This window comes from Rhinatrema bivittatum, chromosome 2 (genome assembly GCF_901001135.1).
Source record: "Rhinatrema bivittatum chromosome 2, aRhiBiv1.1, whole genome shotgun sequence".
In the NCBI taxonomy this organism is placed as follows: Eukaryota; Metazoa; Chordata; class Amphibia; order Gymnophiona; family Rhinatrematidae; genus Rhinatrema; species Rhinatrema bivittatum.
Window position 1 is genome coordinate 181,827,930 of NC_042616.1, and position 24,668 is coordinate 181,852,597.

Below are 24,668 nucleotides of genomic sequence, written 5' to 3' on the forward strand. Positions count from 1 at the left end.
CTGATGACATCACTGCTGTTATCGGGCTCCAGAGAGCACCAGTTAAACTGTTTGTGAAAGAGACAATTGGCAGCAGCTGAAAGAGAGAGACACACACAACTTGCATTGGCCTTCCAAACCTTACTCAGGATTGTCAGCCCTACAATGGGGTTCAGTAAATAATAAATGATATTACATAATTCCTTTTTTTCCCCCTGCTTGCTGCAACACAGTTTTATATAATAACTTTTACATTAACTGTTCTTACTTTTTATGTTTAAATATATTTGTATTTATTTTCTAAGACCATGCAAGTCATCTCCTGTGAATGTTCTTAGTTGCTTTTATTTGTGTATATCTTCAATTGATTATCCGCCCATCTTTTCAGCTCTGGGCAGAGTACTAATATAATGTAAAATACATAGTATAGCTTTGAATAAGGTACAAAACAAAATAAACATTCATCAAACAATAAAAAACAGCTTATAAATCACAAATAAATTAATTAAAAGCAGAAGTAAAAAGACAGGCTTGTTCCCTAAAGCCTAAATATTTTTAACCATTCGTAGTTCTTTAGGGATTTATTCCTTTAAATGTACTGTAAAATGAATAAAAATAAAGTTCAAGTATTTTTCCTGTGTAGAGCTTGTTACATGGGTTAGATCCTTGGGATCATTAGTCTTTGAACCTTGCTGCAGCACCCCTAGAGATGGGCAGAATTCCAAGACTCCCGTTGTATGGCATTCTGCATCATTTCAGCTTGTACTCACACTTTAATGTGGAATGTTTTGGTTGACTTCTTTCCCTGCAAAGGTATAACCTGCATTTCTTATCTGTTACATAAGAACATGCCATACTGGGTCAGACCAAGGGTCCATCAAGCCCAGCATCCTGTTTCCAATAGTGGCCATAAGAACCTGGCCAGGTTATTGTATTGTGTCATTGGGTATTTGGGTACGGTACTTGCCAAGTTGTTGTATTGTGGCATTGTAAAAAATTGAAATGATTCAAATTACTCTGCAGTGGGAGTAAAAACATATATTCCCTGCCTACAGAGGTAATTATTGGTGACAGCAGTTTTCCTAATATTTTTTTGAATGACAAGAGGGAAGGAAGGATCGATGGCATGGTGAGAGGAGGGTGTTTTAGGGAACTTAGCCATTTAATGCTGATTTTCAGCACTGTGTTAGCTAAATCTAGCCAGTCAAATTTTGACTGGCTAGTTTTAGGAAAATATTTAGCGAAAAACCTAGCTAGCTAGGTTCAACTGAAAATGTTTCTAAAGATGATTTTTCTAAAGTTAGCCGATTTATCTTGGCCATTCAGAAGCTGATTGGCCTCATAGTGGCTCAGTGTCCATGAGTGAGTCAGGCTGCGCATCAGACTGGAGTTTGTCTCCCTGGGTGCTGGGTCCTTTTGCTCCTAGAGCTGCCTGCCTTGCACTGCACCCCTTGCCCCACCCTCACCCATCCTAAAGCAGAAGCTGGTGAGCAAGACAACCTAAACCCCAATGCGGTTCTTTTGTAGCTGAATCGGTACATCGAAAAGCTGACCAATGAAATGAAAGATGCAGGCAACCTGGAGGGCATCCTGCTGACAGGCCTGACGAAAGATGGCGTGGACCTGATGGCAAGTTATGTGGACAGAACGGGGGACGTGCAGACAGCAAGCTACTGCATGCTACAGGTCAGTGCTGCTGTTGCACGGAGCTTAATGGTGACTCCAAAGACTACATGTGCAGTGTTTAAAACAACATCATAAATTGCACAATTCAGGTTCACTAACTAGTTGCTTTAATCTCTGGGAGATGGTAGTCCTCATGTAACGGCAAGCATCCAGATCCAGACAGTAAAAGTGGTAGTGTGTGTGGTCCACTGTTCCAGGAATATGTCATGCTGAGAGAGAGTTCGGTGCTCCCACTGCACACCCTTTGGGGTATGAAAGCATGCTATGGGCTGCAAAGATGAGTCTAAATCTATTTTCTTTTAATCCTTGGTTTTAAATATTCATTTTTGTTCTACTGAACTGTGGAAAATTATTTCAGAGAAAAAAACAATGTGAATTAGAAGGATTATGTTACTTTCATTATTTACTTAAAAATGTTATCCACGATTTTTTTCCTCTTTCATATAGCCTTCACACTTTCTCTCTCTCTCTCCCCAGATGGTATGCTTAGGAGGCATAAGTACCTTTCCCGGCTCTGGGAGCTTTAGAGAAACCTCTGGTGAAATTTATATCCCATCCCCATTGAGGAGACCAAAGATGTAAAAATATAATAAAGTTTAAAGATTCCATTCTAAGCTCTACCCCCATCCCAAACCTCACCCCCCCTTAGAGTTTTAAAAGTTACTCCTCGGGACCCCCCCCCCCTCAAGGGCCACCCAACCCTTCCTGAAGTTCCTGGTGGTCCAGCAGGGCCACAGGTGTCCTTGCTTAGATCTTGCCCCATCACTTCCCCCCCTTTTTTTGAAAATCAAGTGTTAAGTAATGAAGAATCTTGCCACAAATGATATATTCTGAAAGTCGGCAGACTACGTTTTCAGTACTGGGTGATAGCTTTCACATACATTTGTTAGCCACGGTTGCATCTGAACTAGAGTCTAACCTGGAGTAGGTTAAACGTACCAAACAAATTACAACAAAAATTGCCTAGATATTTATATGGATGTGCAGCATATTAAGTTTAAATAACACAAACATTCCTTAATAGTAGCAGTAATTTTCTCTAAACAGGGCATTAACGTCTGCAAAACGCCTTGTCTGCCAGGCATTATTGCATAACTATGTTATATTTATAATATCCAATATGCTTCTTGGACAAATAGTGCAGTTGTTGAAACTCTTGGCTAAGGGACTGTGCCTGTCGCATATTTTGTATTTGTTTCTAGGGCTCTCCCTCCGATGTACTTAGGGATGAGAGAGTTCAGTACTGGATTGAGAACTATAGGAATTTACTGGATGCCTGGAGGTTTTGGCACAAAAGAGCAGAATTTGATATCCACAGGAGCAAGCTGGATCCCAGTTCAAAACCCTTAGCACAGGTGAGTTCCCGACCCATTGTGCTGAAGCTTGTGATGGAGATTATTGATCAGATGCCCAAGCCGTGCGCAGGCTGCAGGGTATTTTATGTTTGAGTGCTTGCCTAGAATTCATTGAAAAAAGGCTCATTGAATAGGTTGTGAGCAATAACGTTTTATTGGATTAACTTAATTTGTTTTTGACTAGCGCTCAAGAGTTACATTCCCTCCCTCTTCTTGATTATGCTTTGATCTGATAGAGGGAAAGTAGCTCTCAATAGTTAATCACAAATGCATTGAGTTATTTCACTAAAAAGATCTCACTTTGACTTATTTGTTGACCCTTATTTCCGTGTACTTAATGCTTGAGAAACAATCTGGCCATGAGGATAATACAACCTGTGGGAGAGATGTAGGAATCTATTTCCAGGTGTGGAAGTTTAGAAAGAGAGCATCTTTGTTTTCTAAGCACCAGGTGGCGCTGTTCATGCACATTTCCATTTAGATGTTACTATGGACTTGTTTGCTAATTAGCTGCTCACCAGCTTCACCAGAACTGAACAATCTAAAGACTTTTATACCATGGACAGCCTTTTAATGCAGAGATTAAAAAAAAAAATTCAGGTAGGTAAGGCAAGTGGTTTTGGTACTTTTTTGAGAGCAGATAAGGATGGGCATGCCTCATTCTAAATGAAGGCAGATTCAATATGGAGTGTCTCAGGGTTCTTTCTTATCTCATAAGAACATAAGAAATTGCCATGCTGGATCAAGCCCAGCATCCTGTTTCCAACAGAGGCCAAACCAGGCCACAAGAACCTGGCAATTACCCAAACACTAAGCATATCCCATGCTACTGATGCAATTAATAGCATATTCCCTACGTAATCTTGATTAATAGCAGTTAATGGACTTCTCCTATACTATATAATATTTATTTACAGCTGTTGTGTGAACTCTTGGAAGAGAAGGGTGTCTCTTTTTTTTTTTTTACTCTGCGGATGACATCCAGCAAATTTTCCCAGTAAGGGGCTTGATGGTGGATGTTGTGGCATTAATTTCTTCCATTTTGGAACTGGTCAATCAGTGGTTTAAGTCTAATGGCTTACTGTTGAATATGATAGCCAAGACTGAGTTGGTTCCTATTGATTTTGCAAAGAGTCCTCTCATCTTTCCAAAAATAAGATTGGAAAGAGCTGGGATTACTCCAGTGGAGACTGCATGTAATTTAACTTTATATTGAACATTCATTTAATTTTTTGACCCGACTACCGTTAGTAGTGAAGAGAGGTTCAGGATTTTAAAACAATATTTCCTAACATGTAGACAAACAGATTCAGGACCAGTGGATTATGTTACCCCTGCCAGCCGATAGAGACGGAGCAAGCTGACGTGTCAGTATATATACTCCTTCAGTGACCCCAGCCTCCCAGTATTCTCCGTCTCCAGCAGATGGTGGACGAGCATCTTTCTATGGGAATTGCTGTGAATTTTGAAAGAATTTTATATGGAGAAAACAAAAGCCCTGCTCTCCTGCGGTGATACCTAACGGTCCCTCCCCCAGTTGAGAATTCCTGAGGTGATTTCCGTGGTCCCTCAGAGGTATGCTTTAGTCCGGTAGCTGGTTCCCAGCATGGACTTAGCTGCTTGTACAGCTGAAAGGCAGTGGGTGCAGAAGGCTGAGCACAGCGGTGATGGCAGATACCCTCTCCCCCCACAGCCAGAGACCATCTCTGTGCTCAGCTGATAAGTGCTGAGCTTTGGTAAGTTTAAAAAAAAAAAAAAAGAAGGAAAGAAGAAAAAACTTTTAAGGGGTTTTTAGGTCTTCCTTCAGTCTCCGTGCTTGGTGCGCCGTCCCAACGTCATTCCCACTTCAATTGGGGTTAGGGGTAATGAGCAGTCCAGGTGGGCTAGGCCCCACAGTGGGCTTTTCTTGGCACATGGTAGGCTGCAGTGACAATTTCTTGTGCCTGTGCATGCTTTCTGCCCTCTACAGGACATCGGTGTGCATTCCTCTGCACACACGTTGTGCACGTCGCACCTTTTTTGAGCATGATGATATGCTCCAGCAGGGCACACTAGTAGTGCCTGTGCCTTGCTGCGCTTATTGCTGGGGCGCCTATAATTTGTGTGTGTAACTTTTTTGAGCGCAAACCATTTGAATGCACAGTTACCAACGCTCATGGTGTCGATTTAAAAAAAAAAAAAGCCTAAGTACTTATTTCTTCATGTGGCCTATAATATTAGGGCTTTTCAGCCTGACCTGTCTTTCAACATGTGCCGGCACTGTGTGTTCGGGAAGAGTATAGTGATAGGAATATACTACCGTCCACCTGGTCAAGATGGTGAGATGGACAGTGAAATGCTAAGAGAAATTAGGGAAGCTGACCAAATTGGCAGAGTAGCAATAATGGGAGATTTCAGTTACCCCAATATTGATTTGGTAAGTGAAACATCAGGACATACTAGAGAGATGAAGTTCCTGGATGGTGTAAATGACAGTTTTTTGGAGCAATTGGTTCAGGAACCGATGAGAGAGGGAGCAATTTTAGATTTAATTCTGAGTGGAGCGCAGGATTTGGTGAGAGAGGTAACGGTGTGGGGCCACTTAGCAATACTGATAATAACAGCATCAAATTTGAATTAATGACTGGAAGGGGGACAGTAAGTATCCACAGCACTAAACTTTCAAAAGGGAAACTTTGATAAAATGAGAAAAAAAGTTTAAAAAAAAAATTTTGAAAGATACAACTACAAAGGTAAAAATTGTGTAATGGATGTGGACATTGTTAAAAAAAAATTCCATCCTAAAAGCACAGTCCATATGTATTCCTTGCATTAAGAAAGGTGGAAGGAAGGTCAAAACGATTGCCAGCATGGCTAAAACGTGAGGTGAAAGAGGCTATTTTATCCAAAAGATCTCATTAAAAAATTGGAAGAAGGATCCATCAGAATAGGATTAAGCATAAGCACTGGCAAGTTAAATGTAAGACATTGATTAGACAGGCTAAGAGAGAATTTGAAAAGAAGTTGGCTGTAAAGGCAAAAACTCACAATAAAACATTTTTAAATATATCCGAAGCAGAGAGCCTGCGAGGGAGCTGGTTGGACTGTTTAAATGATCGAGGGGTCAAAGGGACACTTAGGGAAGATAAGGCCATCGCAGAAAGATTAAACGATCTCTTTACTTCGGTGTTTACTGAAGAGGATGTTAGGGAGGTACCCATACAGGAGACGGTTTTCAAGGGTGATGACTCAGATGTACCGAACCAAATCACAGTGAACCTGAAAGATGTGGTAGGCCAGATTGACAAACTGAAGAGTAGTAAATCACCTGGACCACATGGCATACACTCCAGGGTTCTGCTGAAAAAATGAAATTTCAGACCTATTTCAATTAATTTGTAACCTATCATTAAAATCATCCATTGTACCTGAAGATTGGAAGATGGCCAATGTAAGCCCGATATTTATAAAGGGCTCCAAGGGTGATCCGGGAAACTATTGACTGGTGAGCCTGACTTCAGTGGCAGAAAAAATCATGGAAACTGTTATAAAGAATACAATCACAAAACATTTAGATAGACATGGTTTAATGGGGCACAGCCAGCTTGGATTTACCCAAGGGAAGTCTTGCCTAACAAATCTCCAACATTTTTTTGAAGGGGTGAATAAATATGTGGACAAAGTTGAACTGGTAGATGTGGTGTATTTGGATTTTCAGAAGGCATTCCACAAAGTCCCACATGAGAGGCTTCTAAGAAAACTAAAAAGTCATGGGATAGGAGGCAATGTCCTTTTGTGGATTGCAAGCTGGGTAAAAGACAGGAAACAGAGAGTAGGATTAAATGCTCTATTTTCACAGTGGGAAAAAGGTAAACAGTGGAGTTCATTATAGATCTGTACTTGGACCGGTGCTTTTTAATATATTTCTAAATGATCTGGAAAGGAATATGACGAGTGAGGTGATCAAATTTGCAGATGACACAAAATTATGCAAAGTAGTTAAATCTCAAGCGGATCGTAATGAATTGCAGGAGGACCTTGTGAGACTGGAAGATTGGGCTTCTAAATGGCAGATTAAATTTAACATGGACGAGTGCAAAATGATGCATATAGGGAAAAATAACCCTTGCTGTAATTACACAATGTTAGGAGTTACCACCCAGGAAAGAGATCTAGGAATCATAGTGGATAATACATTGAAATCGTCGGCTCAGTGTGCTGTGGTGATCAAAAAAGCAAACTGAATATTAAGAAGGGAATGGTGAATAAAACGGAGAATTTCATAATGCCTCTGTATCACTCCATGGTGAAGACCGCACCTTGGATACTGTGTGCACTTCTGGTTACCGCTTCTCGTAAAGGATATAGCTGCACTCCTTCTCTCTCTTGCACATCCGCTCACACAGGCTCTCTCTTTCACGCACCTACCCTCAGACAGGCAACTTTTCTCTCTCTCACACACACCCGTGCACATGGGCTCCCTCTCCTTCTTGCACATACACCATATACCCTGACATAGGTTCTTTCTATTGCAAACAAACATGCACCCTCAATCCTTCACACACACACACACACACCAGCGCCCAATCTCCCACTCATATACACAGTTCCTCACAGTCTCTCCAGATTCACACACACCCATGCACCCTCACATAGGCTCCCTGTCTCTCGCACACATAACCATGCATCTTCACATAGGCTCCCTCTCTCACACACACACACAAGCCCCCTCTCTCTCTTTGGCACACACACTCATGCACCCTCGCATAGGCTCTCTGTCTCTCGTACACATGCCCATGCACCTTCACATAGGCTCCCTCTCACACACATACACACACACCCTCACACAGGCCCCCTCTCTCTCTTTGGCACACACACTCATGCACCCTCCCATAGGCTCCCTGTCTCTCGCACACATACCCATGCACCTTCACATAGGCTCCCTCTCACACACACACACACACACACAGGCCCCCTCTCTCTCTTTGGCACACACACTCATGCACCCTCCCATAGGCTCCCTGTCTCTCGTACACATACCCATGCACCTTCACATAGGCTCCCTCTCACACACACACACAAGGCCCCCTCTCTCTCTTTGGCACACACACTCATGCACCCTCTCATAGGCTCCCTGTCTCTCGCACACATACCCATGCACCTTCACATAGGCTCCCTCTCACACACACACACACAGGCCCCCTCTCTCTCTTTGGCACACACACTCATGCACCCTCGCATAGGCTCTCTGTCTCTCGTACACATGCCCATGCACCTTCACATAGGCTCCCTCTCACACACATACACACACACACCCTCACATAGGCTCCCTCTCTCTATTTGGCACACACACTCATGCACCCTCACATAGGCTCCCTGTCTCTCGCATACAAACCCATGTACCTTCCCATAGGCTCCCTTTCTCTCACACACACACACACCCTTACACACTGGCTCCCTCTCTCTCACCAGGCCTGTCAGATCTTCCTGCACTCATCCCCCCAACCCCCTCCCCCAAAATGCTTTCTTCACCTCCCCTCTGCACATATACCTATGCTGTTTTTCCTCTTCTGGCAAAAGCAGCTCTTCAGGGTTGGGGTCTGCTCGTGGCCGACTGGCTCTGTCATCTTCGCTGCAAGCTGGATAGACTCCACTCACAGTCAGCAGCCTCAGTTATCTTCGCTGTGAGCTGGACGGCCTCCGCTTGTGGCATGCAGGGGCCTGCTTCATCTTCACCATGAGTGGAAGCTGTCCCATTTGTGGCACGCCGGGGCCTGCCAAATTGTGTGCAGATTCGGTACAGCTGTGCTAGAGGAGAATTATGCAGGAATTATGCACTCCACAGTAGTGCAGAATTCCCACAGAACTAAATTTCCCAGCATAATTTAGGAGGCTTTGGGGGAGAACAGCCAAGGTAATAAAGACAGAGAATAAATGCCTGTCAGCCCTACTGCCTTCTGCTACTAGTAGGTGTGTTGGCTTCCTGCTTATCGCTTGGTCATCCCAGGTACTTCTGCTTCTGCTGCTAGAGACCACATTGATGAGGGTGAAAGGGCCAAGATAATTAATTAGGGGATGTATGGGGAGTGGGAGATGAATGGGTTGGTGTGGAGGAAGGGTAAAAGAGTAAAGGGATCAGAGATTCTATGGATTGTGTGGAGAGAGGGAAAAGGGATCAATATAATGGTGAGAGGACTGGAGGGACTATGAGATATGTGAGATGATCAGAGTTGGTGGGCCGGCTGTGAGCAAAGTGTTTGAAGGGAGTGGAGAAAGAAGGAAGGGAGGGAGGGGATTGGGTGTGGTGGGGAGAGGGAGGGAGAGAGAAGAAAGTGAGTGAGGATAGCACGTGCACTTGCTCCCTTCCTTCCACTGCCAAGGAGGTAAAGAACAGGCCATGCTTTTTGAATTCCAGGCCCCACGGCCCTGTCCAAGAAGACTTGAGGATAGCAGACAGTGCATACCATTCTGCTGCTGCTGCTTCCCAAAGCAGAGGTGAGACAGCTGATTCTGGCTTGAGGAGGAGGTCTGCATCTTAATGGGAGAGGAGGAGAGTTGCTGGAGAGGGTCATTTTCCAGGGAGAAGAGGGGCTCAGGGATAGGGGGTTAGATTTATGAGCTTTTGGACTACCTGGGGGGGGGGCGGTGCAAGGACTATTAGGGAATTTATTTGGGGGGGGGGGGGGCTGGAGATGGAGGATCAGGATTACCAGGCCAGAGATAAAGAGAGAGAGCCCCATACTCTCTATCTGCCTTTTTCTTAGCTCTCTAAACCTACATCCCCAACCCCCAGCCTTCCTTTACCTACCAGTGCTAACTGAGCTTATTTAAGAGTGTGAAGAGTATATTTGATATGTGTGTGTATGTGAGAGTTCACCCCTGGCCCTGGTTCCAGCCTTCTCACCCCCTCTCCACAGTTCCATTTCCTTTTTGTCTACAAATTAAGTCCTGTTATGTATATGTATGTATATTTTTATTTTACATACACAGTGGCCCTTATTCAGTAACGATTTTTTTTTCCATATGCACAGAATGGGGAAAAGTCACTTTTAGACAAGACATTGAGTACAAAGGCAATTTTTTAAACTTGGTTCCATTTGGGCTTCAATCCTGACCCTATTTGGAGGCAAGCTAAAATGTATATCTCTGGGACAAAGCCTAACATCCCCCAAACCTGCCCATATAGTCTGCAGATATTTGGTCTCATACTGCAGAAAATATTTCAGCCGTTTTCCTGGCTCTAGGATGTGTTCAAACTGAGGCCATCTTGCTCTCCCTTACCGGAAATCTGAAGTGAAATCTGTTATGTTCACGCATATGCCACACAGTTTTCTGTTTTTGTGAAAATGACCTTTCCTTCACATACCTCCAGGTAAAGAATTCTCTGCCGCCTTTCTTAAGATTGTATCAAGTTGTGCTCACTAATGCAGCCATGTGCTCTATTCAGAGCTGTCTTCTGTCCGGATTGTCTCCACCAGAAAAGCCTTAACCTATCAAATTAGGACTGTATTCACCAGAAAGTTTTCATCTGTAGCCTTGGGGAGTCCCTTTGGAGATATTCCCTCATATACAGGCCGATGCAGTATCGGCTCACGAAAAACGGGTGCTCATGATCGAGCACCCACTTTCTAACACTTGCCCATTCACCTCTCCCAGGCACGAGGTGCAGTAGATTGAGTTGCAGCGTTAAAAAGGAGGCACATGGGGAAATGGTGCGTCCCTAGCATCTCCTCAGCATCAGGCGACCAGGAGAAGTGGCTGTGGTTAGGAAAATATATATTCAATTTTACCAGTGTCCATTTTCCTAACCTGACCACTGTCAGTGTTTTTTTTTTTTTTTTTTGGTTTCTTTTCCTATGTTGCTGTTTTCTGTGGTTCCCCCATCTTAATATCGTGACAATATTAAGTTAGAAGAATCACAGAAAAGCATTTTTTCTGCTTTTCTTTTCAGGTTTGGAGGCGCCTCAAGACTTAATGCCAGCTTCGGGGCTGGCATTAATTTTTGAGGGTTAAAATGTGCGCGTGGGGCGCACGGTTATTTTTTACATTGGGGGTACTAGCTAATAGCCTCATCAACATGGCATTTACATGAGACGAGTGCAATTTGTTACACACTGATCCCCTTATTGCATGAGGGGTTATCGATGCGCGCCCAAAACGAGCGTCTAACTGCGGGTTAACCTGTGCACTAGCCTGAGCCCACAATATTGCATTGGCCTGTCAGTGTTTTTAATGTGCGCCGATTCCTCTTATTAGTGTCCTTGTGTCTCACAGATGACTTTTCACATGCATTAGGTGTTTGTGAGTTGCAATTTCTGTGGGAAGTCCATCTCCTACAGCTGTTCTGCAATACCCCATCAAGGCCGAGGCTTCAGTCAGTATGGAGTCAGCGGCTCCCCCACCAAGTCCAAGGTCACCAGCTGTCCTGGCTGCCGCAAGCCCCTCCCTCGCTGTGCGCTCTGCCTAATCAACATGGGGACACCCGTTTCCAGCTGTCCAGGTAATGCAAACATTCAAAGTCTCCCCTCTTTCACACAATCCCCCATTGCAGATTAATAGATAGTGACCCAGAAGAGTAATGGGGTCACTTGTTTTCTTCCATACTATTCTCAAAATGCTTGCATTACTTGGAGGTGTGCAGCATTCATATATGAATCCCCTGAGTGACTGCCGACCTCATGGCAGCTTTTCTCTTTGTTCTTATGCAGTCAGTTTATCTATATAAAGATCTCAATCTGTAAAGCAAAAAAAAGTTAGAGGTTACTGATTTTCTTCCCTTCCTGTGGATTGATAGGGTAGATATTTGGATCTGTACCCTGTTTTTCAAAGGCTTTGCTCTAGGATCAGCATAATTTAAAGCTTTAACCTTGGCATTTAAACCCTGCAAAATTGGCAGCACAACTATTTGGCAGAATGGTTATTCCACACATTCTACCTCATTTGTTACAATGACTAGGGGTAATTATGTGATGATTCCCTCAGCTATGACCCAGAATTGCTGTTTTTCTTGGTGGAATAAGTTACCTCAAGCTGTGCACTTATCGGTTGACCTTAATCTTTAGGTTGTCTTTTATAACCTTTTCATTTACTGCTGTTTTGATGTTCATTGATGTATGGTTTGATATTATATCTTGTGCATCTACTTCTGTTACATGTTGACTTTTTTATTATTTATTTTTCTGTACCCTGCTCTGAATGATCATGGAAGGACAGGATAAATATCTAAATTAAATAAAATATACATATGACAACTTTTCATATAGCTTAGCAACTGATGGCAAGACTAAGAGTAAGGATAAGGACTCTGCTGTTTATGGTACTGGGTGCTACTGTGAGGTTATATCTATGCCTGGACTTTAGATTGTCACAGCAGTGAGACCCACTTCAAAAAATGGTTTACGGGACAGCATAGTTCTGATTTGTTTATCGATATGTTATATACTTATTCTTTTCTGTTTTTGTATATTTTACTAAAATTGCAGAACAAAACCCTGTAAGCAAAATAAACTATCCTCAATCTATAATCCAAAGCAAAAGACACTTATTAACTGAAACTTTAAACATAATGTTGAAAAGCTAGTTGGATAGATCATAAAGCAATGAGGATATCATCCAACTCAGCACTCTAAAACACATTAGTTTGGGCTTGCAGAAGTAATCATCCGTTATTTTAAAAAAATATATTTTTATTGAAAATCAAAATATATTTCCCAAGAAGCATTCTCTAGTATCCCAAAAACATTTGAGCCACATTCACCTTAAATCAAAAACCTAACAGTAGTTGACATTTTGGTGTGTGCATTCATCGGGGTGGAAAATAGGAAACACCACTTCTTCATGTATCTCGGAACCACTGGTTAAAGGTTTGTGACCAAAAAATAGAAAAGAGAGGGAGAAAATATGGAGAGAAAAAGAAATTAAACTAAGAAGACATACAAGAAGGATTGAGAAAGTGTTTAATACATTTTTCTTTGAGATTTTGAATTTTCAGCAAATTTGTTTTGATTTCATTAAGAATTGTAGGATATATAGGGACCTTCATTTTCAGTTATTTTATTTTGCCTGAGAATTTTACTGTTAGATAAAAACAAAATCCGTGGAAAAATGACTTTTCCACCGATCTTTCTTCTGTGTGTTATATCAGTCTTTCTTCCAACTGATTTTTTTGGTATAACATTAAAATTCCCATGAAAAATAAAAACTGAAAACAAACATAAGAAATTGCCATGCTGGGTCAGACCAAGGGTCCATCAAGCCCAGCATCCTGTTTCCAACAGTGGCCAAAACCAGGCCACAAGAACCTGGCAAATACCCAAACACTAAGAAGATCCCATGCTACTGATGCAATTAATAGCAGTGGCTATTCCCTAAGTCAGGGGTCAGGAACCTATGGCTCGGGAGCCAGATATGGCTCTTTTGATGGCTGCATCTGGCTTGCAGACAAATCTTTAATAAAAAAGTAAAAATCTAACAAAATCCCCCACCCTCCTGACGCCCCCCCAAGACCTCCAAAATTAATTTACTACAACCCCCACCCTCCTGACCCCCCCAAGACCTGCCAAAAGTCCCTGGTGCTCCAACGGGGGTCCAGGAGCAGTCCGGGAGCGATCTCCTGGACTTGGGCTGTCGGCTGCCAGTAGTCAAAATGGTGCCGACGACCCTTTACCCTCACTATGTCACTGGGGTCGACCAATGGTGGCGGTAGCCCCTATGACATAGTAAGGGCAAAGGGCCGTTGGCTGCCAGTAATCAAAATGGCGTCGACGGCCTTTGCCCTTACTATGTCTCAGGGGCTACCGCCGCCATTGGTCGACCCCAGTGACATAGTGAGGGCAAAGGGCCGTCGGCGCCATTTTGACTACTGGCAGCCGACAGCCCCAAGTCCAGGAGATCGCTCCCGGAACCCGCTGGACCACCAGGGACTTTTGGCAGGTCTTGGGGGTGGTCAGGAGGGTGGGGGTTGTAGTAAATTAATTTTGGAGGTCTTGGGGGGCGTCAGGAGAGTGGGGGTTTTTGTTAGATTTTTACTTTTTTTTTATTAAAGATTTGTCTGCGAGCCCTGGACCCCCGCTGGATCACCAGGGACTTTTGGCAGGTCTTGGGGGGAAGTGTTTAGGAGGATGGGGGGTTGTAGTAAATTAATTTGGCAGGTCTTGGGGACGTCAGGAGAGTAGGGGGTTGTAGTAAATTAATTTGGTAGGTCTTGGGGGAGTCAGGAGGGTGGGGGGGTTGTAGTTAGTATGGTTCTCACGGAATTACATTTTAAAATATGTGGCGTTCATGGCTCTCTCAGCCAAAAAGGTTCCAGACCCCTGCCCTAAGTCAACTTGATTAATAGCAGTTAATGGACTTCTCCTCCAAGAACTTATCCAAACCTTTTTTGAACCCAGCTACACTAACTGCACTAACCACATCCTCTGGCAACAAATTCCAGAGCTTAATTGTGTGTTGAGTGAAAAAGAATATTCTCCGATTAGTCTTAAATGTGCTACTTGCTAACTTCATGGAATGCCCCCTAGTCCTTCTATTATTTGAAAGTGTAAATAACCAATTCACATCTACTCGTTCAAGACCTCTCATGATCTTAAAGACCTCTCTATCATATCCCCCCTCAGCCGTCTCTTCTCTAAGCTGAACAGCCCTTACCTCTTCAGTCTTTCCTCATAGGGGAGCTGTTCCATCCCCTTTATCATTTTGGTTGCCCTTCTCTATCGCAACTATATATTTTTTGAGATGCAGCGACTAGAATTGTACACACCATGGAGCGATACAGACGCATTATGACATTTTCCGTTTTATTAACCATTCCCTTCCTAATAATTCCTAACATTCTGCTGGCAGTAGTGAGATGATGGTGGCACTAAGAGGCTTTGCTTATGAAGGAACTGCAGGAGAAGTTGGGCTACAGCTATTCTCGATGGGTTCTTTTGTGGAGGGGTCTTCTAAATCAGAAACTTTGGATCCTTTTACTTCTATTTTCTCTGCTGCAACTTTGATGAAATCCCAAATTGTCAGTCTGGATAGCTTGTAGGGAACTATTGCTGGGCTTGGAAAATCATTTTCTGTGCAATGCAAGGACTATATCATCTGTTGCCAAGGATCCCTGGAACTGCTGACTTTTTTGAAACCAAACTAGAAAGTTAATATTAAGCGAACTGATACATTTTAAGTTTCTTTAAAGAAAATACAAGATAATGAAGACTTTATTTAGGGACAACTTTTTGGTTCACGATAAGATAGATTGGAAAATGTAGCTAGGTATCCACATTAAGACTTGTACAGTTCCTAAACTCTACCTAAGGTGACTTTTTTTAGATTGATCAATGATGGAAGTTTTAAAGATTCTGGAGAAATTCCCCCCCTCCCCCCCACCTCCCACCTCATTTCTAGAGTTTAGCATTGGCCTTCGTTTAGTAAAGAAAGGAATACTGGATTAGAGTCGGAATGCCCAGATGTTTTTGGATTTCCTGAGAATATGGAAAACCAGCCTTAGCCAAGTTGATTGTTAATTTTGTTTTAAAACCAGTCAGGGACTGGGTCCTCCGGTTGTTGGTTTTTTTTTAAGCACCTGAATTGTAAAATAAAAGCATTCCCTCATGTAGTCCAGACAACTCAGGAAGCATAAGCAATATTTTCTCTTAAGGCTTAGAATTATCCAAATTGGGACTCTCCACTTAATCTCCGCTGTAAATGTGTGATAAAGAATTGGTCTGTCAGATATATTTTCTATATTTTTCTTAGCAATAAGGTAGGGTTTGACTCTTCTGTGCAGCCACCTCTTCTCGCCAAGTCTTAAAAGTCCTGAATTAAGATGCCCTGTGTTTTTGTGTCATTCCATTTCTTTTTATTCAAAAATATGAAGATACCCTGGAATTGTGGGCTCTGCTCCTTTATAAATTATGAACTGCTTTAGCCTTGAATTATGGGTATTTCTTCCTATGACTGTGATAATTCAATTGTTCCTTTCTTTTTCTTCTTCAGTGCTTGGTTCTGTGCAAGGTTTTCTTGGTTTCAAATGTTATAATGATTAAAAAATAAAATTGCAAAAAGTTGGACATCTGTTGGAGTTAATGGAATTCTGTTCCATGCATGCCAGTGGGGAAATAATTGTCTGGGGTGGGAATCCTGTTAGAATACCACCAGATTGCTGCTGTCATGCTGATGATTCTAGGGAGGATACTGGATCAATCTGTTTAATTATTGAGTCAAGAAATACAGTCTCGGAGCACTTCAGAAGAGAAAGCAAATGAGTCAGTCTCAGCATTAAGAGAGAGATGTGTACCCGAGATGAATTTTAACTAAAAAGATATTTATTGTCATTTTCCTAATTCATTTTTTCTTCTCTTGGGGGCATTCCTAAGGAGCTGTGCAGCTCCGATGAATGTGTCGGTCCAGGTTAGCTGCGGTAGAACCCGGGATGCTAGTTTGAATCTCATTCTAAGGTTCTTATATCAATCACAAGGCCAAAAGATGATGCTGGAGCTCTGTGGATGTAACATGGCCACATATGTAGTGGGTATTCAGACAGCTAGCTGTCTGTTGGCTGCATCACAAGTTTAAGAATGCTAAAGAAAATAAATGAATACTGTAAAATAGCTTTTATTAAGCGATCAAGAAGCTAAAGTACGTTTGTATAGAAAATAAGTATCAGACACTGAAGCAACAAAAGGCATTAAACATAGGGACACAAGTCAATTTTCAAAAAATGCTATGTCCCTAAATGAGCTGAATTTAAGCACCTAGTGGTCCATATTCAGAGGTAAAGTGAGCAGCAAGTTGCCCAGGAAATTGTACCTGGGTAACTTTAGCAGAGGTAGTCGGCAAGAAACAAGTCCTAGCTAAATTTACCCTGTTATGTATAATGTTATCTGAGTAAGTTAAAGCCCTATCCGGAACATCTCCATGCCATCTATTTATTTATTTTATTTTTTAAAATCTGAGTAATGACTTACCCAGCTAAAACTTATCCCCTGCAAAGGGCAGGAAATTGCAAACCTCAAAATATTTTAAACCCTACATCTTTAACTAATACATTTTTTTCTGTATTATATTTTAAAAGAATTACTTAAGAAAATGCCATACTGGGTCAGACCAAGGGTCCATCAAGCCCAGCATCCTGTTTCCAACAGTGGCCAATCCAGGCCATAAGAACCTGGCAATTACCCAAAAACTAAGTCTATTCCATGTTACCATTGCTAATGGCAATGGCTATTCTCTAAGTGAACTTAATAGCAGGTAATGGACTTCTCCTCCAAGAACTTATCCAATCCTTTTTTAAACACAGCTATACTAACTGCACTAACCACATCCTCTGGCAACAAATTCCAGAGTTTAATTGTGCGTTAAGTAAAAAAGAACTTTCTCCGATTAGTTTTAAATGTGTCACATGCTAGGGCCCTCTGGTTTTCTTCTGGGCCATACCCATCCCATGACAGGAGCAGCACGTGAATAGTAAATGCCTTGCAGATGGAGGTCAGTAAAATATAGCATTGCTAGAATAATTTGTATAAAAATAAAATGTGTACACTAAAATCTAAAGCACATACATTAGTAATCAAAATAGTATGCAGCAATGGTAGAGTGTGTGCATACCAGTCTGCTCCTGGATATATTACAAAGAGCAGTGTCCTTCTGTGGGTTCAGCAGTAGGCCTCCGAAATCTTCCCCTCTCATCTGTGTGGCCATGGCAGGTGGCAGCTGCTATGGACTGGAGCTTCTCTAAGCTCCGGTACAGCCTTTTTTTCTTTTTGTAAGTTTTCCATTGGAAGAAAGGAAGAGGACTGGCTCTTTGTCATGCTGGTAGAGCCAGTTGATGCACCCTGAGGGTGGAGTAGCGTGCGTGAGGTAGGGCAACAGCAGGGGGAGATGGAGTGGAGGACGAGGGCTGTGAATTTACTATGCAGCAGCACGTGAATGGCCATATGGAATCTCAGCAGGCTGGAGACCTTCTCTATCCTAAATTATTTTCAATCTGTAATGAAGTTTGTAGCAATCCAGTTTTTATATCCGTATGTCTGTATATTGATTGTAGGTTCTTACCACTAAGTTGGGTTTTTTGCTCTGTATCTTGTATTCTTTTGGTCATCAGATTGATTATATTCCACATCATACTTTGTATCTGGACTGTTTTCCAGTAAACATATAAAGGGCATTGGGCTGATCTTAAATGTGTTGCTCTAGTAAGTGACAGCTGCTTTCCTCTTTGCACAGGTATATCCAAATCCGATGAAAAGGTGGACCTCAGCAAGGACAAGAAGCTAGCTCAGTTTAACAACTGGTTTACTTGGTGTCACAACTGCAGGCATGGTGGCCATGCTGGACACATGCTCAGCTGGTTCAGGTACAGTGTGACAGTCCTGGATTAGTGGCAGTGGTTCCTGACCTGGAACTCGCTGCCAACCTAACAGACCTGGTTGTCATAATATTCACTGATACTATGCCTGAGATATGATTTAGACCCGGTATCAGGCAGAATCATTGTAAACATCCCAAAACTAGACCTCCTTGTTCCTTGGGGAACAAGTTAGGAAATTGAGTTGAGCAAAGGAGACTAGTGGTTAGAGCAGCAGGCTGAGAACCAGGGACACAGGGGTTCAAATCTCGCTTCTCCTACAGATGCACCTTTTGACCTTGGTTAAGTCATTTCATTTTCTCTGTTGTTTCAGGTACAAACTTAAGGCCTGATTTACTGGGTTTTTTTTATTTTTGTTTGTTTTCCCTATCGACACAGAATGGCAGAAACAGCTTTAATAAATCGAGTCCTTAGATTGTAAGCCCACTGGGACAGGAAAATATTTACTATTTATTTATTTATTTATTTGAAAACTTTTATATACCGGTATTAGTATGCAAACATCATACCGGTTCACATTGTAACTAAAGGCAGAAATTACAATCAACAGGGAGGGGAAAACAAGGAGGATTATACATAGAGCAGGGGGCATAGAAATTAAAGCATTAAAACTGTAACGAGCTATTTAGAGGACTATATACAAGTTTAGGCAGATTATTTACAAGAGTTGAGGCTGTAACGTGCTATTTACAGGAAAGAATACAAATTTAAGTGGGTTACTTATAGGAAAGTATAGGAGAGGGTTCAGGAGGGCGGGGGTTGGTAGGGGAGGGGGAGGAGCAATAAGTAGGGGTCTGGGGGGGGGGGGAGGGGGAGGTTAGTCAGGGTAGGCTTGTCGGAAGAGCCATGTTTGAGTTTTTTTTCTGAACTTGGAGTAACATGGCTCCAGCCTGAGTGTGGTGGGGAGGGCGTTCCATTGCTTAGGGCCTGCAATGGAAAGGGGCGCGATCCCTGGTGGAAGTAAGGTGGGCTTTTTTAAGGGGGGAATGGAGAGGGTGCCTTTATTGACAGTACGGGTGGGTCGTTCGGTGCGTATGTGACAAAAGGGTTCATCTAGCCAGTTAGAGTTGTATGTGTGGATGGATTTGTGAACTATGGTTAAGGTTTTAAAGAGAATTCGGGATGCGATGGGGAGCCAGTGGAGTTCTTTGAGTATAGGAGTGATGTGATCGGCTTTCCGTGAGTTGGTAATGACCCTGGCGGGAGCATTTGGAACATTTGTAAGGGTTTGGTGGTGGAGGAGGGTAGACCAAGGAGGAGGGCGTTACAGTAGTCGAGCTTTGATGAGAGGGTGGCTTGGATGACGGTACGGAAGTCATGATAGTGGAGGAGGGGTCTGAGTTTCTTCAGGATATTGAGCTTGAAGAAACCTTCTTTGAGGGTGGTGTTGATCTGTTTTTTTAGATTGAGTTGTTGATCTAGGATTACTCCAAGGTCTCTTACGGTGGTGTGGGGCATTATGGTGTTGAAAGCTGGGTCATTGGAGATCAGGGGTTTAGGAGGGAGGTGAGGAGAGATGAGGAGCAGCTCCGTTTTAGAGGAGTTTAGTGCAAGGTGGATGTTGGAGAGGAAGTCATTTATGTTAGCAAGACATGTGTTCCAGAAAGCAAGGGCATCTGAGAGGGAGTTGTGAATGGGAATGATGATTTGCACGTCATCTGCATAGAGGTAGAATTTGAGGCCAAGGTCAGTGAGGAGGTGACATAGGGGAGTGAGATAGATATTGAAAAGGGTAGAGGAGAGAGAGGAGCCTTGGGGGACACCTTGGGACAAGGGGTAGAGTGTGGAGTTGGCGTTTCCTATCTTGACGGAGAACTTTCTGTTAGAAAGGTAGGATTTGAACCATAGCAGGGCTAGGCCGGAGATACCTATTTCGGTTAAGCGGTTGATGAGGTGGTTGTGGTTGATGGTGTCGAAGGCCGCTGAGATGTCGAGGAGGGCGAGGAGGTAGTAGCTGCCTTGGTCCATGCCTATGAGCAAGTGATCTGTGAGGGAAAGCAGGAGGGTTTCCGTGTTGAGGTATTTACGGAAGCCGAATTGGGCTGGATGAAGAATATTATTACTTTCCAGATATTCTGAGAGTTGGATGTTTACAATCTTTTCCATAATTTTGGAGAGGAATGGCAGGTTAGAGATGGGGCGGAAGTTGGCGGGGTCTTTAGGGTCTAGTGTTGGTTTTTTTAAGAGGGGCTTAACAATTGCTTGCTTGAGCATATCTGGGACAGAGCCAGAAGAGAGGGAGGAGTTTATGATGTCTGCGATGGGTTTGGAAATAGTATTTGGGATGGAGAGGAGAGATTTAGTGGGAATGGTGTCCGAGGGGTGTGATGCTGGTTTGAGTTTTTTGAGGATGGATTCCACTTCTTTAGAGGAGGTCAGGTCGAGGGTTTGGAGGGTGGGTGAGGTGGCAGATGGTAGAGGGGGGGGGAAGGGGAATTGAGGGAGATGGGTGTTGAAATCTGCGGAGGATGTTGGTGATTTTAGCGAGGAAATATTGGGCGATTTCTTCGCTCTTGGCGGTGGCTTCGTTCTCAGGGATAGCGGGCTGGGAGGATTTGGTGAGGTTGGCAACATAATTAAAGAGGGCTTTAGGGTTGTACATATACTGGTGGATCTTGGATGAGTAGAAGTCTCTTTTAGTTTTAAGGGTGGTGGTTCTGTATTGGTGAAGGGTGGTTTTGTAGCTTGAGGCGAGTTGGGGTGAGGGGGCTTTTCGCCACGTTCTTTCTCGCTGCCTAAGGGTGTTTTTTAGGGATCTTAATTCTGTCGTGTACCATGGTTGATGGTTTTTTGTGGAATGGGTAAGGTTACATTTGGAGATGGGACATAGTTTGTCTGCAATCTCAAGGGTTGTGCTGAGCCAGGATGAGATGGCAGTTTCGGGACTTGAGCAGTCAAGGCTAGTAGAGGCATTGGATATGGCAAGAGCTAATTCATCTCCTGAGCAGGGTTTCCTAAAGGTGAAGGTAGAGTTGTTTGAGGGGGTGGGAGTAGTAGGGAGGTTAAGGGGGAGCAGGGCTTTTATGAGGAAGTGGTCAGACCAGGGTACAGGGGAGCAAGTGGGGGGAGCTACCTGCATTGTAGCTACCTTGAGTTTGTCTTTTTGAAAGACGAATAATTAAATCCAGAAATGTTGAGGATATAGAATATCATTTTGGCTCTACTTACCATTTCTGTAGCACTGCTTGACATTCTCAGTGCTGCACAGACATACATAAGGGACACATCCCCACTCCATGAAGTTTACAATCTAGCGAAGAGACACAAAAGAAATCAAAAGTTTCAGGAAACGTATGTATTACAGTGAACATGGTTAAAATCAGGAGGGCTAAGCTCAGGAAGAGCCAGGCTTTAAGATTAAAAAGAAGCTCATAAAGATGGGTATTAAGGCAGGACTTGAATGGGCCAGAGAAAGAGGCATGACGCACTGACTTCAGGTATGGTGCATCCCTCAGAAGTTTTGCTTAATGACTAACCTTGTGTGTGGGAGATGTGGTGGATCACTGCTTCTTGGGCACAGATAATGACTCTTGTGTTTGTGAATATTCTTTGCTGTGGACCTTCTTTGGGCTACTTATTCATTATGTTTAAACTTGACATCCGAGCTAAACAGCTTCATGTGTTCAGATGAATAATTGAAGGACTAATGTGAGAGAAATTGAATTAAAAAAAAATGTTTATTCTGGTAAAGCACACTAACCAATTTTGTATTTTGCAGGGATCACACGGAGTGCCCGGTGTCTGCCTGTTCCTGTAAATGCATGCAGCTAGACACAACGGGGAACCTCGTCCCAGCAGAGACAGTCCAGCTGTAACCCAGAGACTCAGAAGGAGCCTTTAACGTGTGCAGCCTTCCTGACACTCATTCTTTTCAGCAAGTTGCTCACAGCTTCCTTGTAATGGGGAAAGAGATTGTTCCTTCAGTTCAGCAATTTGCCATGTGAATGAGTTAGAGATGCCAGCTGGAGCCAGGTGCTGCTGAAATGAGCCTCTCGTGGTGTCATCTGGGCTGTGTTCAGTGAGCTGAAGCGCTTCATTTCGGAAACACTTTCACAGGCTTCTTGTGAATTCTCATCACCTTTCAAGGGGAATTCACAGTAATGCTGAACCGGCCTTGAACCTGCTGTCCGAAACAGACCAGGGCTGTGCACAGCTTTCTGGTGGTGCTGCAGCCTTTACAGATAGCCCAATATGCCCAAGGCTCCATTCAGTTATTTAGTTTAATTTATTATCAGTTTAACTGCATTTCTAGTATAAAAAAAAAATCAGTGGTGATCTGCAAAATGTTTTTCTGCAAAAGATTTTTCAGCATCTAGATATTAAAACAGAACAAAGTTCTGCTTTTTATAATATGGAATATTTCTAATGTTGCTAATTGCTCTGTTACTTTAACTGTATGGTTGAGCTCTCTTGTAAATATGAAGACCGGGTCTGTCTGGACAACTAATGCCATAATCCCTAAAAAGAAACTGAAGCCCTGTACTTAAGTCCATGCTTTAGCAGTTCATTGTTCAAAATAAATTGAGCTTTAAATTATTTTTTTTTTCCCTCTGAAGGAGACATATTGAAAGAATGAAGCAGAAATAAAATGTGGCATCTTCAGATAGAATAAATATGCTAGAAAGTTCAATTTCTGTGTTGTCAGAGGTAGCAATAAGCCAGTGCTGGGCAGTACGTCTGCTTACCTGACATATGGTATTGTCTTGTCTTAAACTCAGTTTGCAAATCCACTCAACTTTTTGATTATACTTAAGCATATAATGTTGGTCCTGCTTAGTTGTGTGCTGGGGGCGAGGGGAGTCGGAATGGAAGTCCATGCTCTATTTATTTGAAGGCACCATCTGAAATGTATTCGGAGACGCCCTCACTCTTTAGACTGGTAGATGAATTTGTAACATTCTTCAGAAAAATGCACACACCCCCACACCCCCCCTTGTGTCCTGCAATAAAAAGACATGAATGCCGATTAGAAACGACCGTGGTTTGACAGTCTTACAAGCGGTGCTGCCGCCTCCTCCCAGCACAGCTGAACCAGTGTTATTCAGGTGCCCTCTATCCCACCCACAGGCGGGCATGCGCTAATCCTTCAATCTCCTGCTCACTTCAGTTTAGTGAGTAGGGCTCACGGCTGCTTTAAACTGAACGCCTACCTTTTATTTTATATTCCTAGAACTTGAAAGTTTAAGAATTGTAATGGTGGATATTTATAATTTTCATGGAGGCTGTTAATGAGGGAGAAGATGTAAACTTTCCCCCTTTTTCATAAGCTCAGCACTGGCTGCCATTCCGCAGATCATAATTTCTACATTTCTGCTGCTGCTGTCGCTCACTCTCTCTCACGGGGAGCAGGCCCTGCAACGTAAGGTGCCCCAGGATTTCACAGTTATACCTAAAATATAGCACAGTGTAACACAAACTGCTGTGCTTACAGAAATCAAGATTCGGGATTGTTCATTTTTAGCTTCTCAAAGTGGTCCTCAATCTACAATTTTTGGAAAAATCTGTAATAGTAAGGGGGATGGGGGATGGTGTCTGACCTGGCAGTTTCCTCCTGCCCCTTTAAGCTGCCAGCTTAATTAGAGCAGGCCTTTACTGCAGTTATAGTGCCACGAGTCTCCATTTATAGCTACCCAGGGTTTTCCCTTTGCTCTCTATCGAGCCCGCTTGTTGGAGGACACAACTTCAGCCAGGGGCCACAAATCATGATTTTTTTTTTCTGGATCCCAGCATGTGTTCCTCTCAAGTTTGAACATTAGTTATCACCCTTGTACAATGGCTGTGAACTCTCTCACAAGAAGAGCAGAAACCAAGCTCAAGAATCAGAACTGGATTTCCCAAAACCAGCTTGCTCCTAAATAGTGAGAAGGTTTGTCTGTTGTACTTCCACAATACACTTTTTTGTTTGAAAAATAATGTGGCATAATAAACTTTATGGAGTAATTTTCAAAAAGACTTTTGCATGCAGAAGCATTCTTTATAAAATGTACTCCTGGGGGAATTCTGCGCAAATAAATTGAAAATTCTGCAAAATTCTGCATACTTTATATTGGTTAAAATAGCACAATATACATGACCATCTTTAAGTAATTCTTTTAAAATATAATACAGAAAACATGTATTAGTTAAAGATGTAGAGTTTAAAATATTTTGAGCAAGATTTCCCTAGAAGTACTTTGTAAAAATGTCCCTTCCTTCCTCTCTCCCTGCTCTCCTGGCCAGTCTCCTTTCACTTTGCCTGCTCAGGCCCCCAAACTCCTTCGCCTTCCTCTTAACCGTGCCGCGGCACAGTGGGGCCTCCTTTTTCTTCGTCATGATGG

General features: G+C 42.9%; 1 protein-coding gene across 2 annotated transcripts in view; it reads left to right on the forward strand.

Annotated features, from left to right (window-relative positions):
- LOC115084289 (GATOR complex protein MIOS-A) overlaps window positions 1-24,303 on the forward strand; it is a 61,460-nt gene extending 37,157 nt beyond the window's left edge. For both annotated transcript variants that reach the window (XM_029588946.1, XM_029588945.1), the window contains exons 7-11: window positions 1,507-1,665; window positions 2,868-3,020; window positions 11,295-11,499; window positions 18,210-18,339; window positions 22,070-24,303. In XM_029588946.1, coding sequence (XP_029444806.1) covers window positions 1,507-1,665; window positions 2,868-3,020; window positions 11,295-11,499; window positions 18,210-18,339; window positions 22,070-22,166 — 744 coding nt within the window. In that variant the 3' untranslated portion in view covers window positions 22,167-24,303. The remainder of the gene's footprint in view (window positions 1-1,506; window positions 1,666-2,867; window positions 3,021-11,294; window positions 11,500-18,209; window positions 18,340-22,069) is intronic.
- The last annotated feature ends 365 nt before the right edge of the window (window positions 24,304-24,668 follow it).